Here is a 16378-nt window from a genome sequence, read left to right on the forward strand (position 1 = left end):
GTGTTAGCAAACAGTTGCTTATTTACACATCCAGCAGACACAGAGCAACATTAGAATTCAACTGGAGGTGTGTTTGTGTCATTGATGATTGTAAATCCAATATTCTCTCAGTTTTTGGTCTCCAGCAGCTCCTGAGAGAAATATCTGGCTCTTTAGCTGCTAAATGCTCCACTATGTTCACCAGCTGCTCTCTGACTGTCTCTGTCTGCTGTTTGCTGCTGAGCAGCTCGTGTACAGCGGCTTTTTCACTCTCTACTAGAGCTTATTTGCTAAAAACAGCTGCTTGCTGCTGCTGGAAACAAGGTTGATGAGAGCAGAGTTTGTTGGCCATAAAAGCAACACAATGAGCTAAAAGAGGCCACAACACTCAGTAGATCTGAGGGGAATTGCAACAAGCCACCCTTTTCACATTACACATACTCATTTGATCCATTGTTAATTTAAATATAATAATTAGAGCAGCACTAACTTTCCATACCCATGACTGAAATTCCACCTTCAAAAGAAGCTTTCAGACTGTGATTGGAGCAAGCTTTAGCTTATCTTCAGCCTAATGGTGTGGACTTACTCTAGCTTCACATAAGCTATCAATCATTTCTCAAACTCCAAAGTTGTAGTGGAACTTTAATCATGTTTTGATCAATCTACTGTGTCAAAACCTATAAGAACATGTCATAGACTTACTGACAAATATGACTCTAATGAAGCAATCCACAGTGAAGACCCACGGTAAACACTGGTTATGGTTATAACCAGTTAGAAAATAGCATTTATTCAACTCTTGGGTGACAAAGAGTTCAAGAGCAGCAGACAAGGCTCCATTGTGCTCAGAAAGCTGTCCTGCCATGACATCAGACAGTAACCCTGTGGATAACACCAGCACAAAGCCTCACGTATGGTCCAACAGCCATGTACACTTGTCAATTTGATATTCTTAAATTCAGTACAACACTTTGGTAAAACTACACAAAATCACAGAGGGGAGCAGCACTTCAACTTAAACACTGACTGGCTTTTCTTAGTCAACAATCTTCACAATGGCCACCATTCAGCGCAGTGCTATTGTCTGCCATAATAGGAGCCAGAGCCTGGCTTTTCTATTGTGTCTGTCTGTGTATGTTGTGTTTGTTTATCTGAGCAGCAGGCTGAATTTGGATCCAGAGCACAGATGATGGATAGTGAGTGGATGAGTTTGTCTCTTTGGATACTCTAAGTAAGGAGTGATTTACAGCTTTGGATTTATTTCTTCCATTAGTAAGTAAGTAATTATTACATTTAATGCTGATTTCTCACATCAGTGTCAAATTGAAACTAAACCATTAACAAAAGTTGAATTCATTCATTCATCTTGTCACTTTGCTATAATTAATAGTACCAAGCAGTTTTCTATTAATGTTTAACAATATAGAAAAATATTATCCAAACTAAATGTAATATCAAGTCAGTAGAAACATTTCAAGCATGTTGCCTATACTATACTAAATACCGTGTCAGACTATAGTGGCCTAGGTAGCTGAGAATTGTGGTATTTGTATGCAGGCCTGCAAACTCGGGTGGGACGAAAAAGTTTAGGAAATGTGAAACTAAACCTCTGAAGAATGTGTAAATGGAGCATTCTGGTGCACTTTTAGACTTTTAGATGAAAATATATGAAGATAGCAAAAGAAATACTGTTTCCAGCTCAAGCTGCTGTGGCTACATTGCAAAAGGTCAAAAGAAGATGTCAGTGGCACAACAGAGGTAGACTGAGTGTTTCAGTTCCACTGCATTGTGTCCAGTGCTTTTCTGTATCGTGGCTAGTGCTGGCCGATAAATCCTATTTTCATTGTCATCACGATATGAGCACGTGCAATAAACACATCGCAGAAGACTTTCGGACACGAGATGAATGAGAAATCATCTATTTTTGGATGGGTACCGAAACCTGGTATTAAACGGGCACACTGCAGCCTCTCCCCTGCTCTCTGTGTCAGGGATGAGCTCCTACACACACACACACACACACACACACACACACACACACACACACACACACACACACACACACACACACACACAAGAGCAAAGTCAGAGAACAGCAGATCAGACAGGCCGTGGTAGAGACAGTACTCATTATTTTAAGTAAGTGCAATAAAACCTTTGTGAGTAAAAAGCAATACTTTATCAATACATCTACTCCTCCCTCTACCAGCAGCAGAGGGAGGAGGATGGACTGATACTGACTGACAATTTATCAGACATTATTGCTCATGTTGGCCTATTGCAGATATATCTGTATCATATTAGACCAATATAAATTGCTTTATTTTCAGTATTTTAAGCAGAAGAAAGGTATGTGTTACTATATTGTTGTCACAAAAACGTTTATCCAGCAGGGTGCACTGTCACTCCAGTGGCAGGCAGTGTAACATGAGAGAAAAAGCAACTCTCAGGAACTTACATTCTCATCGGAGTTCAGTCCTTTGAAATAACGGTTCAGAATGGGAACCAAGCTGCAGCATGAATCTCAGAGCTTTTTTAAGTTCAATTTTATTGGGGACCCACTCAAATGACCACATGTGGGTCCCAGGGACTCACTACATTGAAAACCTATGGTCAAGCAGGATCCTACATCAAGTACAGATGTGTGTGTGTGTGTGTGTGTGTGTGTGTGTGATTTGCCCAGGTTGTGCATAGAGGGAGATGACCAAACATTTACATGCAGTGGTAACACCATGCAGAGGGTTTCAAAACTTGAAAACTGAATTAATGATAGGTCGAGTATTTGCTCATCAACGCAGTGCTCTGCTCACACTCTGCGAAAACGAAGCACAGACGTGAAGTCTCCTCTGACAAAGTAGAGGTCACTAATACCATGAAACACTCTGTGAGGCATTATTGCATCATCACGACTACAAACAAAATCTCACCTTGCTGGACACCAGTTTGACGTTCCCTGAAGCCAGAGCAACTGCAGTATCAGCCATGACCTCAGCTTTGATGGAGCCCAGGCCTCCCGTGGCACTGGTCTTAATAAAGCTGTCCAACACCACATCCAACAGGTCTGTTATCTGAAGACACAGTGAGAAAGTTAGAGGTCAAACCCAGAACACATTTTTACTTATCAACTTATGTTGGTGTGGTAGACTCACCTGACCCAGGCTGCCCCAGATCTTGGCCTGGATAGAGGGATACATCTGCTTTTCATTGATCGTCATGGTGATGAGTTTGTCTAAAATGGCAGTGACACGCTGGCGCTTGGCATCGTCGTTGTGCTTACAGAAGCGAACCAGGTTGAGCAGCCAGGGTGTCATGTACTCCAGGCAGAGATGCTTCAGCTCAATGCCTGCAATAGAAAAGCAACACCTATTAACACACCTCCTGGTTTACGAAAATTAGAGAGAAATAAGAGATTTTCTTATCATCTGTGTCTTACAGTAGTTCATACTACTGAACTCTGTTTTTATTGTAAAGAAAGCACCATTTTAACATAATTTTTACTTAACGGGGCTGTCACTGATGTTCCACATGAAGACCAGTTTACTCAGAATAAGCCTGTGAAAACAGCTGTGTAATGCTCTCGGTGGCTCTGGAGGAGCTTTGTCAAGTCTGAGGAATTAACCCTGATGAGGCCATTGAAGACTACAAATTCATGGCACGAAGTCAGCATTACAAACTGAAGGTGTGGACTTTGAAAGACATGGGTATTTACTCGGCAGGGAGGTTCTAAGGAAATTATGCTATTGGTTGCATTATGGGAAATGTAGGATCCTGTTTAACACACGTAATACTTATACAAGTTATAATCAATATAACACATATTACCAATTTTTACATGACTTTGGTTATTATGCTTGTTCTAGTTTATGTTGTGGTTATTACAAACATATTGTAAACATTTGCTGTGTCATCCAGCCTGAGTGTGTGGTATTTTGAAGCATTATAAAAGAGGGCAGGGCGAGTGGAACATCCAACATGCGTGTGTAGTGAGAGAATCCAGTTGATCATAATCAACCAAAACAGAAGAACCACGGTTGATCATGATAGTCAACCAGAAAATTCTCTTCTCCTTACAACTAGCCCTGCTCAGTGCTGCACAATGCAGCCTTCTGACACACTGGCAACACGACACCTGCTTCACATACTGTAAAAGACACTAACTATTTGAAAAAACAGGGATTCATCATGGCCTTTTTATGACTTCCCATAAAGAGTGTTTCCAAGAACTAAAGTGTTTGTCCTTAATAGTTTGCTGTTTTTAGTCTCTTTAGTGGGAGCACAGGGCTTTAAGGATGATAATATCAGAGATATATATTACCAGCAGCACGGCCTCCAGGAGATGCTAGCAGGGCTTTTAGATTCTTAGTGCTGGTCTAACATGGGGATCCCCTCGGGGATCAATAAAGTATTTCTGATTCTGATAAATGGTAAATGGACTGTACTTGTATAGCGCCTTTCTAGTCTTTCCGACTATTCAAAGCGCTTCACACTTATGTGTAACCTACTAGTAAAATCCCCTGATATGCCCAACAACATATCTTGCATGAACCCTGAAAAAAGGCAGTTATCTCAAAACACAACTTAATACTTTTCAGAGAGTAGCAGAAGTTAAGAAACCCATATGAGCACAATGTGTCTATTAGATTCAGAAAGAGTAAAAAGAGTATGAGTTATAAAGTGACACGGCTGTATGTGTATACAGTATGTGAGAGCATGTATGTGTCTGCCAGCTGCTCTGTTAAGTGGACTTACTGGACTTGCTGAAGCCTGAGATGCACTCCTCCAGAAACTCCAGTGTCAGATGGGGCTCGTTGGCAGCCAGAGTCTTGCTGATGGAGACTATGAAGAGGGTGTTGTTGGCTGGAATACAGAGGCCAGATGTCTCCAGCAGCTGGCCCTCTATCTTTAGGTTGAATGTGCAGGTCAAAGCACACAACAGATTGTAAGCCGCAGACCTGGATGTGGGATGGACAACAAGTCGGAGCTGTTAAGCCCTGGCAAGATTAGTGCAAAACAAGTGTTTTCAAGTTTTACCGTTCCTCAGTTGTCTTTTTTTCCCTAGAAGACTTTGGCGGAACTAATACCTTCTCCATGTGGTGTAACTCAACCTGTATGTCTACAAAACCACACAGGGTCATTTTACATTTGCAGCTCATTGCAACTTGAAATTTTGGTACCTGCAAATCTGGATACAAAGGCAAAACAGCAAACGTATACCATTTCTCTTGGAAAGAGAGCACTTGCTTGCTGCGGTTTAGACAACAATATGGATTTTACTTTTAGTTTGGATTGTCACATCCACAGAAATTACAACTTGTTTGGCAAAAAGAAAAATCCTTGGTGTCTCAGTTACATGGATCAGACCCTCTTTTCTTTTGCAGCCCCACTTTTTTCCTTAAAGCTGGCATGGCTACTGTGTTTTTCTAGGTCAAAGAATCTTGCTAGAAATGCCCTACAGGACTGACCTGAGGCTGGGATCAGAACTGCCCAGGTTCAGCAGAGCAATGTTGAGCAGAGTGCCAGGAACATCTTTTGGTCGGATCTTGGTGTGCTGTGGGATGGAGTCAGGCTGCGACAGCTCCCAGCGTGTCCGGATATGGATGATGGACTGGACAATGGCGTCACACTCCTGGTGCATGAATGTCAGTGGTGTGCCCTGGTTGGCCATGGTGAGGGTGAACTGGCTCTCATCCACCAGGCAAATCTCTTCGATCTCTGAGGCGTAGTAGACGTCATTGAGGAAGACGGGCTGGCCGAGGACACGGGTCCGCTCGGCCGAGGTCACCTGAACTGCTGTCGAGCCCACCTGATGAGCAACAAATCATACATTGTTTTACGATTTCTCTAATGATATTACAACCTTCGCTAATCTAATCCTTTCAGTCCCATTATTAAGTACCTTTTAGTACAAACTGCTATGGCTGCATCCTCACCTTTATTGAGACCTTGGTGTCTTTGTGGGCCAGCTTGAGGGCATTGTGGAACACTTTAAGGTCTTCCTCCAGGGTCAGCGTGGCTGCAGGCAGCTTCTGTTGGTCGGGTTCGATGTGCTCGGCCAGCTTAGCCGGAGAGTCGATGAACTGGAGCCGTTTGCTGCCCTTCAGTCCTGTCAGCAGCCGCTCATGGTACTTGGTGTACTCCCTCACCCAGGTGTTGCAGTTGTAGACATAGACAGCTGCTACGTTCTCATAGGCAAAGCCAGGAAAGACCACGAACCACTTGGACAGGAAGTCGGTCTTGAAGCGATTGCTGGGTCCTACATGTGTTAAGTCTACAACTATCTCGTAGGGCTTAGCATAGTAGGGTTTGAGGGTGAGGAGGACATGGTAAATGAGCAGGTCACCATTGATCTGGCCTGTTTTGAACCTAAAGAAAGGAGATAAAAAAATCAGACAAGGTCAAATTCAGGCTATCTGTAGTAAATTATTGTGTTTGGGGTTAGATTTGTACACATGAGCCTGCCTAAAATTGTTCATAGAATCATATGTGACACTAATTGTGAAACTACATTTCTTTTTTGTCTCTCTTTTCTTGAAAGACCTCTTCAGCATCTGTGGTATCAAACCAGAGGCTCTAAAATAACCAGACCAGAAAAAGACCCAGAAAGGGTGTCAGGAAGTGAGTTCAGAGCATCGCAAGAGTCTGGCTGCAGCAGGTGTCTCACTCCATCCCTCCACCAAGAACTCCAAATAAGTAAGTATTGTCAATACAAGATCATGCTGCTTCTTTCTGATCAGATTAAAAGTGTAGTTAGTAACAGTAAACTGAATTGTAAAGTCAACTTTCTGGTCAGGACTTTTTGCAGTGGCACATGTGTAAGTCCTTAAGTAGTTGCTTCATCAAGGCTAAGAGCAACTCAGTATATTTCAATACATTTTTTTATTACTTTATCGCAGGTTTTTACATTTCAAGTTATCAGATTCGTCACTTGTTTCATTCAGCCAGTCACATTTATAAATTTTTACTACAGACAGAATAAAAGAAATGAACGTGAGATAGAAAGAGAGAGTTTTACTGTTCCACTCCATCTATTTCCGTGAGCCATTTACTCAGTTTATTTTAAATTCATTTTCTGTGTTTCTCAACTTATAAGTGATTCTTTCCATTTCCTGGATCTCTTCGACTGTTTGTATCCAGGTGTTAATAGATAGTGATTTAAGGTACAGCCATTTCCGTGAGATTTGTTTTAATGCGGCTATGCCTATTATTGTATACAGATATTTATCTCCTTCCCTCTCTGTTTCTGACAAAATGGTAACTCATACACTGTTGGACGGTTGTACTGGATTCTTTAAATGAAAAATGTTTGTGGCTTTCTTCTGAACTGCCCCCCAAAACGCTTTTCAACACTGGTTCATGGTTAGCTTCCTGTTCCGTACATTAACTCCAGCATTCGGCACTGTCTGATAGACTGTATTTGGATGTAATCTCTGGTGTTGCGAAAAGCCTCATGTTAATTTATTTTCAATGTTTTGATTGTGTTGAAAATTCTTTTACATGTTTCTTTCCAATCTTCTTCCAAAATTGTTATTGCCAGTTCCGTTTCCCATTTCTCTTTAGTGTTGTCCACATTTACCTTGGTTTCCTTTAGGATTTTTTACAGTTTTGTGATTTTACTATTTATGTTTTTGTTTATAATTTCCAGTAACCCATGCATTCTCTGACTCTGTTTTTCTCTCTGCTGATTCATGAGATAGCTCCTCATTTGTAAATATTTAAAGAAATTGTTACCTATATTAAATTTAGTTGCTAATGTTTCAAATGAGTCTTATCATATTATTTGTATCTATGAATACACTTTTAATCCCGTTCCTGCCCATTCTTCTGATAATTTACAGATTTTATGAAACAGAACATTTGGATCAGTCGCTAGCTCACTCAAATATATGCAGTCTTTGTCAAATGTATATATTTTACAAATATATCTCCAATTTATAAATATTTTTTACACATATATTATTTCAGGTTATATTTTTGCATTTCCTTTAAACTTAAATAGGGTAGTGTAAATTCACCTTTCAACTAAACAGTTTAGTTGCAGGCTGTAAGTGATGCAGAAAGTATACATTTCCAAATTGGATTTACTTTCTAAAATGGTCTCTTAATTTCAGAGCACAATGGAAGGCACCAGAAGTTCTCTCTGGCTGTTTTTACTGCTCAGCCAGCTGCTGTTCTGTCCTATTGATGCAGACCAAGACCGTTCAACCATGCAGCCATATTTGTATAACACAGAAGATCAAGGTGGCAGCTCAACCCCTGCTGTGGTGCCCATCCTCACTACCACTGACCACACAAACTCTCCTGATACAGATAGCAATGGCACTCGTGCTGACTGCTTGATCAACACTGAGATGGGTCTGATTGCTATAGGCTCAGCAGGGGGGCTGATTGTCTGCCTGCTGGTTGCCACCGTGGTATTGGCATGCCAGGTCTGCCACATTCAGCACAGGGTTTATGCCCCCCGAACCTCCCGGTCCAACATGGACTTGGTGAGCGGTGCAGTCTACTGGGGCATTGACCGGCCGGAGGTTGGGGGACTGGTTGGGCCGTGTGATGCCAGTGTCATGCTTGAAGAGGTGAGAGCAGACAGCAAGATGGAGGAAGAGAGGCAAGCTGAAATACAAGAGGCAAGGGAGGAGGCTGGGGCAGGACTTGAGGAAGGGGCCACGGCAATGGCTTTTGATATTGAAGAGAAGGCCTGTCAGATGCAGAGCTCCAGCTGCAGGGATTCCTGTCTGGAGGTTCCCAGGGATCTAGAGGACATGCCCCTTGTTGTGTGAGGAGGTAACCCCAACCTTGGTAAACAGCCCCAGATACTTCACTCAAGACAAACTGCAAGCAGTCAGTTCAGCTGATGAGTTGTGGTTAACTTGGCATGTTTCATTCATTGTTATTTCACCTCAGAATTGAACTAAAACCTCAGTAAAATGTAGGGCTGCCTGGGCATCGTTTGAAATTTGGAATACTAGTGTCAATACAATACCAGAGTTTCTATACCCATATCAAAAAAGGTCGTTTTTCGATACCTTAAATTGAGAAATATAAATACATTTTTCAACAAAACCCTTGAGTGAACAAACTACTATAACAAACTACTATATCTAGTAGTATATAGTCTACATCTGACAATGCATTCAACGGCAGTTTTGGTACTCAACAGTTTTTGATACTCAATGCTCAGTACCAAAACAGTATTGTGGTTCAATTCCCAGTCCTAGTAATGTGTATATATTTTGATGTATGATGCTACAAGTGGAATTTGTTCAAAATATCTATACCATTAGAGAAGAAAAAAAGTACATAAAAATACTCTATTTAAAATTACAAATACTTTAGTTGAAATAATGACAATATTTTGTGATAAAAATAGTGCAGCTGACTGTACAAATCCACTGTACCTAATCTTTGGTCAAGAGTTACGCAGCAAAGAGGTCTTTCTTCAGAAACAAGAAACGAAAGAGGGATGTGTATATTTTTCATGAAATGTTTCAGGAGAATTATTTAAATATAACTTTTAAACATCTGACATGCTATATATTTTTTACACACTTGCTTAACAAATTCAACACTTACTGTAAGACTGCTTGATTTGGCTCATTATTCTTGTTTTACAACATAACTGAGTGGACACAATAACTTAAACAGACAAAAAGGTAGACCAACAACAACACACTTTTAAAGTATCAAAAGAGATCCCAAGATCTATTCCTAGATCTCATACTAGGGACCTCATGTGCCAAAGCCATGTTGAAATGATGGTCAGAAAGTTGAGTGCAATATCTGCTAACAGTCCTTGTTGTATTAATAAATCTCTGTTGAACTTTGCTTTAGCTGTCTATGATCTCTTACCCAGGGTGGGAAATTAGCAGATAGTAGATTGGTAGATTTCAGACACAAACTAATGATTTACTATTGAGTGCCTGGTGAATTTGAACATGTTTCTGTCAGCGGCTGGTAGATGTTCACATTTGTCCCACCCTGCTGTATTGCAGACTTTCTACTACTACTGTTCTTTCATAACTCTTGTGTACATGAAAAAGTGCCTATTAAAATGGCAGGTTTTAAATAAATGGATTTTTGCATTGCGTCCATGTCTTGTGTTTCTAATCAATATTCAAAATTCAAGTCACTATCCTTAAATATATATTAGCTTCTACAGGGAGTGTATAGTTATAAACATTTAAAAAAGCATTGAAGCATAATTGTAAGAAATGATTAGCCAGATGGTACATACTTAAGTACTGAAGGTGTGGTAAGCTATATTATCAATTATAATATTCACTGTGTATGACTAAATGTGACTGATCTAAACCACCTGTTGTAACAGAGGTTTGGGGGGGTTACAGTTAAGAACGCTAAACGGATACTCCTCTGGACTTAAGAGTATGGGTGTGGCTGAATTAGATTGAGATTAATCTTCGACTGCATGAACTAAAGTTTGTAGGCTCTTGGTCTAGTGTGTCTGAGTAGACACAAAAGTACTGTCAACCTTATCACTATCTCACTATGAGCAGCTCTAGTCATAGCACATGAAAAGAAATTGCAAAACAGTTTGTGTGGTTTAAGAAAGTGTTAGTTTGTTTTTATGTGAACTCACTGTGGTTTTACCCAGGCAGGTTCAGTGCAGAGAAAACAGAAAGTTTCTTATGAAAAATCATGTGTATATGTAAAAACACATCCAAAATGCAGTGACACATGGTCTTGGTTTAGATGTGCCTCACTCATAATCCTTACTGGAAACAAAGAGCAAGGTGAACCTGGGGCACAGCAGTTCCTCTGTCTCCATAAATGGACCTGCAGGGTTGAATGCTGACAACTCGATGACTTGGTTAACATGAAAAGGAGAGGAAGACTTTATGGCATGTGTTTGATATGTGCAGGGCTCAGTTAAATTAAAAATACTCCTAGGCGAAGGAGACAGGGCATATCTTGCTGCCTAATATATATCAACATGCCACAACCTGAGGGACAGTGAATTTTCACTTTTTGTATTTGTATCTTAACTGCAAGTCTACAATTTATTATTATTATTATTGTTAGTAGTAGTAGTAGTAGTAGTAGTAGTAGGATCCTATCTTACTTATCTGTTTATACAGTGGTGTGAAAAAGTGTATTTTAATATCACAATTCTTCTGTTTATATATGTTTTTATTTTACACATGGTTTGGCAATGTTAACATGTGTTTCCCATGCCAATAAAGCCCAACTGAATTGAACTGAATTCTGAGCACATTTTTAAAAAAGCGAGTCATGTCCATGTTCACATGCCTATTTGAAATAGCAGCTACATGGACCCTGAACATGGATGTGCATCCATTGCCCTGGTCACAATGGTTGATGACTCAACAGAATAAAGAGCTCTGTGTGAGCTGAATTTAATGGCTGCAAGGACCTTAATAGTATGTGCGTACATGTACAGCACATACTATACTGTTTAAATTATTTTGTCTTGGATACCATTAACGTCAGGTTACTGGACATAGTGGATTTTTGCAAATGTTAATTCATTCATCAATTCTGTACAATTATTTTGTTAAACATTTCTTAATGTAGTAAGGCTTTGGTGTGAAACATGAACTGCTATGTTTAGCACAGCAGACTGAGACTGCATAGAGTCGTCATCAGTTTTACATGTCACACTTCCTGTAAGTGAGGCAAGAATCAGTCTCAACATTTCAGCAGAGAGGAGCCGTCCATGCCCCTAGTTCCTGCTTTCATTCAACAGACATCGTGCCAGGCAACGGCATAAGATCCTACAACTATTGAACTTTGAATACATCCTAGAACGACAACTAACAGGTTACTGAAGCTATCTGTGTAGAGTCTTTGGTAAGTACATTTTAATAATTGGAATTATAATGTAGCCTTAGGTCCACCTAATATCTTGAGTGCTTTGGAATGATGCTAGAGCCAAAAATGGGCCAAAGTGTCCACACAAAAGTGTATTTAAACTGCCAAGAGCCAAGCCAAGCTGATAAAAAACAAGAAACCAAAAAAATGTTATCAACACAAGCTCATACTTCTTGATTAAACTGAAAATTTCCTTTAGTTTAAGATATTTTAATATTGTAAAATGTAACCAAACACCAGTGGAGAAATGAATGTGCATTAGATGAAACTTTTGAGTGTAGTGCTTTAAATATACCCAGTATATACCCTTGAAACAAATGCCTATTTAGAGTTGCATTTTGAGGAAACGAAGCAACCTTTTTTGCTCACACTCCCTTCAACTATTTCCTCATCAGAGGGCATTGCTTCAGATTGTATGCTGTGCATGTCTGATAAAATAACTTCCTCTGTTCTAGCTACAAAGACACAGCAACCTACCAGAAGACTAAAGAAAACAATGACCATCGATTTCGTAAGACTAATTTTCATATGGCTGCTGCCACTGACAGCAAGCAACGCAGTGACATCTGGCCAGAATCATAGCTTCACTAATGTGATGACAGGTGAGGTAGGCAATACGTTCACTCACAACCAGCTGACAACACAGGAGGCGTCCAGCTTGAATCCACTCTCAGAGGTCTCAGGTCATAACATCAGACAGCATATCATAGTTGATGGAAATCCAACAAAGGAAAAAACTACAAAACCCAGCACTAAACCTTCACTGCAAACAACTCAAACAAAGACTTCTAAGACATTCTTACCAAATATTCAAACAGTAGCAACTCCCAATCCCATATCATCTCAGATAAACAGCTCAACAGGTATTAAGTCCATGACAGAAGTACAATTTAAAGTCACAACATCAGCAACAACGGTGGTAACCAGTCAAGGCAGCAACCCAACCACAACTACAAAAGTACCTCCAGTGCTAAGCAGCTCAACCCAAAGCCAAGACACAAGAACGACATCGACCTCCCAACTCACCAGTGATAAAATTACCCATCCATCTACACATCCAACGCAGTCTACAAACCTCATCGATACTATAACCACATCTACTAAACCTGTTGAAAACAAGTCTACAAGTACAAGCCCAGTCACAGGTGGTGATGCTACGCAGTCCACAGGTTTATGCAAAACTTCAATGGCCACAACAAAGACACCATTCACTATCACCACCAAGGCAAAGAAAAGACAAGATCCTCCAGAAAAAAATGCAAAGTCCAAAAAGGAAACAAACCACAGCAAAGCAGTGGCAGGACTAATAGGTGGGGCCCTGGTACTGATGATGGTAGGATTCCTGGTCATCTATATGAAGAAACGAAAGCTTCAGAGGCAGCAGATAACAACTAGAGACTGGGCTGGTCCTTCACCATTTCTAGAGGGTGGAGCTGACAATGGCCAGGTAACACTGAGGTCATCTAACCAAATTTCTCTCACCAGCTTCCTGCCTCAGAGGCTGTCCAAAAGGTTGTCTTTGCTCCCAGAAACAGATGAGGAATTAGAAGACATGACACCAGGTACTACATTTGGAGATAAACATCAAGGGAGTACATTTGGTCGAGAGGTGGATGCAAATGACATACAAGAAAGCAATGGGACTGCTGTAGTTGTTCCAGAAATGAAAAGTACAGGAGACGCTCCAGAGACTGTTTAAAACTGTCCTCTTCATAAGTGAATGACCTGCAGTCCACAATAACAATTCTGAGGTTGCAAACCTCAGTCAAGACCATCTTGCAAATCCCCCTACTCTATGCTGGAGCTGTGGAAAAATGCTCTGGCACAACTGATGGTCTTCGGCAACCTTAAGTGAACTTACACCCCCCGCACACACTTTCATTGGTTTCTAGGCAGCAAACGGCTGTGACTGAGAACACAGGAAACTGACTAACTTGTCATCATTTGAGGAAATCATGACAAGAGAGAAGTGATGTTTATCTAGGTCCCTACTGAATAGGTATATAGTATAATGTAGCAGTATAATATTAACACAGAAGATCATAAGAAAATACCCACAAGATTTTAAACTACATCATTAACAGTAGAAAGAAAAGTATTTTTTCACATTTTCAGATCATGGGATCAACAGGGCAATGTTAGAGTCATAAGTCAGGTTTTTGGAGCCTTTACTATAAGTCACCCTGGCATTATAGTTATTAGCAAGGTAACTGTCTCTCCCCATCACCACTTCGGTTATTTGCGGATTTGTTATTTTCTACAGCTCTGCTTAGACTTTGTGATGAAAAAAGGACTGACTCATGTTTTATCTGACACAGACGTTAGTTTGTCCACTTGACTGCACATATTTGTCTTATTGATTTACTATCTGCAGAGTAATGTGGCACGTAGTTACCCTCGGCACTGTAGTTACATGTCTTTAAATTGTATTTAACATGTTTTAAAACTTTCATGAAAATGCAAGCAAAACAAATTTATCAATATTTGACTTTCAAATCAGTTAGTCATAACTGACGCTGCTTTGCTAAGCTTGTGTAATGAGCCTAAAAATGGTATTACAGACTGTCTTCTTAGAGGAGAGCTTTGCTCCTCTAGTGTGCCAATGGAAGTGTGGGCACTACCATCATAAAACCATTGGCTACAGGACTAAATTAACTATAAAAAATGAAAATGTATAGGACAGCAAAGCTATTACAGGTTGATTCACTGTGGACTGTTTTGTTGGCCTTTAGAAATATAACCTCCATCAGCCTATTTGTTAGCTAGATGTACATGTTAAGCATTTTTAATGAATTTCAACTATTACTACTTGTGCAGCCTAGGCTGCCTTGAGGTACGGTTTTACTGAGTGCTTCTTAGTTTAATTTGCAATTAAGGGCAAGTGGCAGAAGTGTAAATGGGAGGGGGTACTGGTCAGTGCTCCAGTGGGATAAGGGTTAATGGTTTCATATGTTAACTGCTCTGAGCAATGTGGTTACATGGTTTTCATAATGTGCCATTTCTAGGCTATGAATCATGGGAAGAGTCCTTACGTGTATTTACTCCAGTTGTTGGTAAATTTATAATAATCCTGATAATGAAGCTTTGGTTAAAATGTCGTATGTATGTTTTTATTTATTTGTTTATTTGCATTCTGAATGTTAAGCAAAGAAAAAAAGCCTAGTGAAATTGATTTCTGTCACGTCTCAGAATGGTTGTGGTTATGGATGTCACATTAAAAACAAACACACATCCACGAAACCAATTAATTCTACAGCTGTACATTAACTGGTTGCCTCAAGTGAGTTTAACTGTTTAAAAATATTAAAACCTGGCAGACCAAAGATGAAGTAATTGACTTCACTGCAATCGTATTTATTCAGTCATGTACGAGCTTGACAGTAGCCCATGAGCTGGCCCTCTGTTTACATTCTGATCCACCCTGTTAGCATAGCCAGAAGCCAACAAAACTGGTTAAAACCATGTGCTACTGTCAGACAGTACAGGGCAGAAAACCTTCATCCTGGAGTGCCATCATGTGTGTGTTTGTTCTATAAAAACAGTGATTATGTAATGTCTAATGCCATAACAATATATTTCAAACAATACATCTCTGGAAACCTACTATAGTGCGTTTTCATTTCAATACAATGCACATTAAATATAAGTGTATCCTTGATTTGCTTTCAATGTTTAGTTATATGGTGGCCTAAGATAACTTTTTGCAAACTATCACAGTAATGCTTGAAAAAACACCACTGCATCATAATTTAAAGCTGCATTAATCAATTTTTTGGCATTGACATAGTACCACGTTATCAATAAATAATAATTATAATCAAACTTTATTTATAGAGCACTTATCAAAACAAAGTATAAAGTGCTTCACAACAAGAGAAATAAAATACGACAGTGAATGATGAAATATAAAGAAATAAAACACATAAAATACACAAAAGCAATAAAATAAACAGCCAGTTCAGGTAAAATCAGGATATGCTTTCATATTAAAAACAGGTGTGATGTGATAGTACCTCTTGGTCCTGGTTCAAAGCCTAGCAGCTGAGTTCTGTACAGTCTGCAGTCATTTCAAAGTTTTTTGACAAGTGAACAGACTGTTACAATAATCAAGGCGTGAGGAGATAAAAGCATGCACAACAGTTTCTGCATCACTAAAATTTCAAAATAGATCAGATTTTTGCAATGTTTCTGAAGTGATAAAAACATGATTAGACAAGCTTAGTGATATGTTGCTCAAAACATAAATTGCTATCAAACAGGACACCAAGATTTCTTGCATCAGGCTTGATATGTTGTGACAGGTTACCAGTAGATGGCAGTATTTGTTTAGTGATATGTTGGGGCCCAATAACAAGGATTTCAGTTTTATTTGAGTTGAGCAGAAGAAAATTTATCGACATTTAGTTTTTTATGTCAGACAGGCAGTCCTGCAGAGAACTCAGCATACTAAGGTCAGTGGGCTTGACACGGAGGTCCAACTGTGTGTCATCCGCATAACAATGAAAAGAAATCCATGTCTGCGGATGACATCACCCAAGGGAAGCATGTA

The 16378-nt window shown here is 39.8% G+C and overlaps 3 protein-coding genes across 6 annotated transcripts in view; 2 read left to right on the top strand and 1 right to left on the bottom strand.

Moving 5' to 3' along the window:
• Positions 1-16378, bottom strand: part of nf1a (neurofibromin 1a) — a 144657-nt gene that overhangs the window by 24753 nt on the left and 103526 nt on the right. For all 3 annotated transcript variants that reach the window (XM_044201228.1, XM_044201229.1, XM_044201227.1), the window contains 5 exons: positions 5913-6345; positions 5445-5785; positions 4732-4934; positions 3132-3325; positions 2910-3050 (listed from right to left, as the gene is read on the bottom strand). In XM_044201228.1, the coding sequence (XP_044057163.1) occupies positions 2910-3050; positions 3132-3325; positions 4732-4934; positions 5445-5785; positions 5913-6345 (1312 nt within the window). The remainder of the gene's footprint in view (positions 1-2909; positions 3051-3131; positions 3326-4731; positions 4935-5444; positions 5786-5912; positions 6346-16378) is intronic.
• Positions 636-10066, top strand: LOC122878447. Of its 2 annotated transcripts, none has more exons than XM_044201237.1 (3): positions 636-1258; positions 6518-6672; positions 8091-10066. In XM_044201237.1, exon 3 carries the CDS (start codon positions 8097-8099, stop codon positions 8757-8759), a length of 663 nt encoding a protein of 220 aa, XP_044057172.1. In that variant the 5' UTR covers positions 636-1258; positions 6518-6672; positions 8091-8096; the 3' UTR covers positions 8760-10066. The 2 variants fall into 2 exon arrangements, with proteins under 2 accessions (XP_044057172.1, XP_044057173.1); XM_044201238.1 differs by having other exon boundaries at positions 636-1254.
• LOC122878445 (mucin-5AC-like) lies at positions 11651-15433 on the top strand. The gene is made up of 2 exons (XM_044201235.1): positions 11651-11808; positions 12285-15433. Exon 2 carries the CDS (start codon positions 12326-12328, stop codon positions 13526-13528), a length of 1203 nt encoding a protein of 400 aa, XP_044057170.1. The 5' UTR covers positions 11651-11808; positions 12285-12325; the 3' UTR covers positions 13529-15433.

This window comes from Siniperca chuatsi, linkage group LG7 (assembly GCF_020085105.1).
Source record: "Siniperca chuatsi isolate FFG_IHB_CAS linkage group LG7, ASM2008510v1, whole genome shotgun sequence".
Taxonomy (NCBI): domain Eukaryota; kingdom Metazoa; phylum Chordata; class Actinopteri; order Centrarchiformes; family Sinipercidae; genus Siniperca; species Siniperca chuatsi.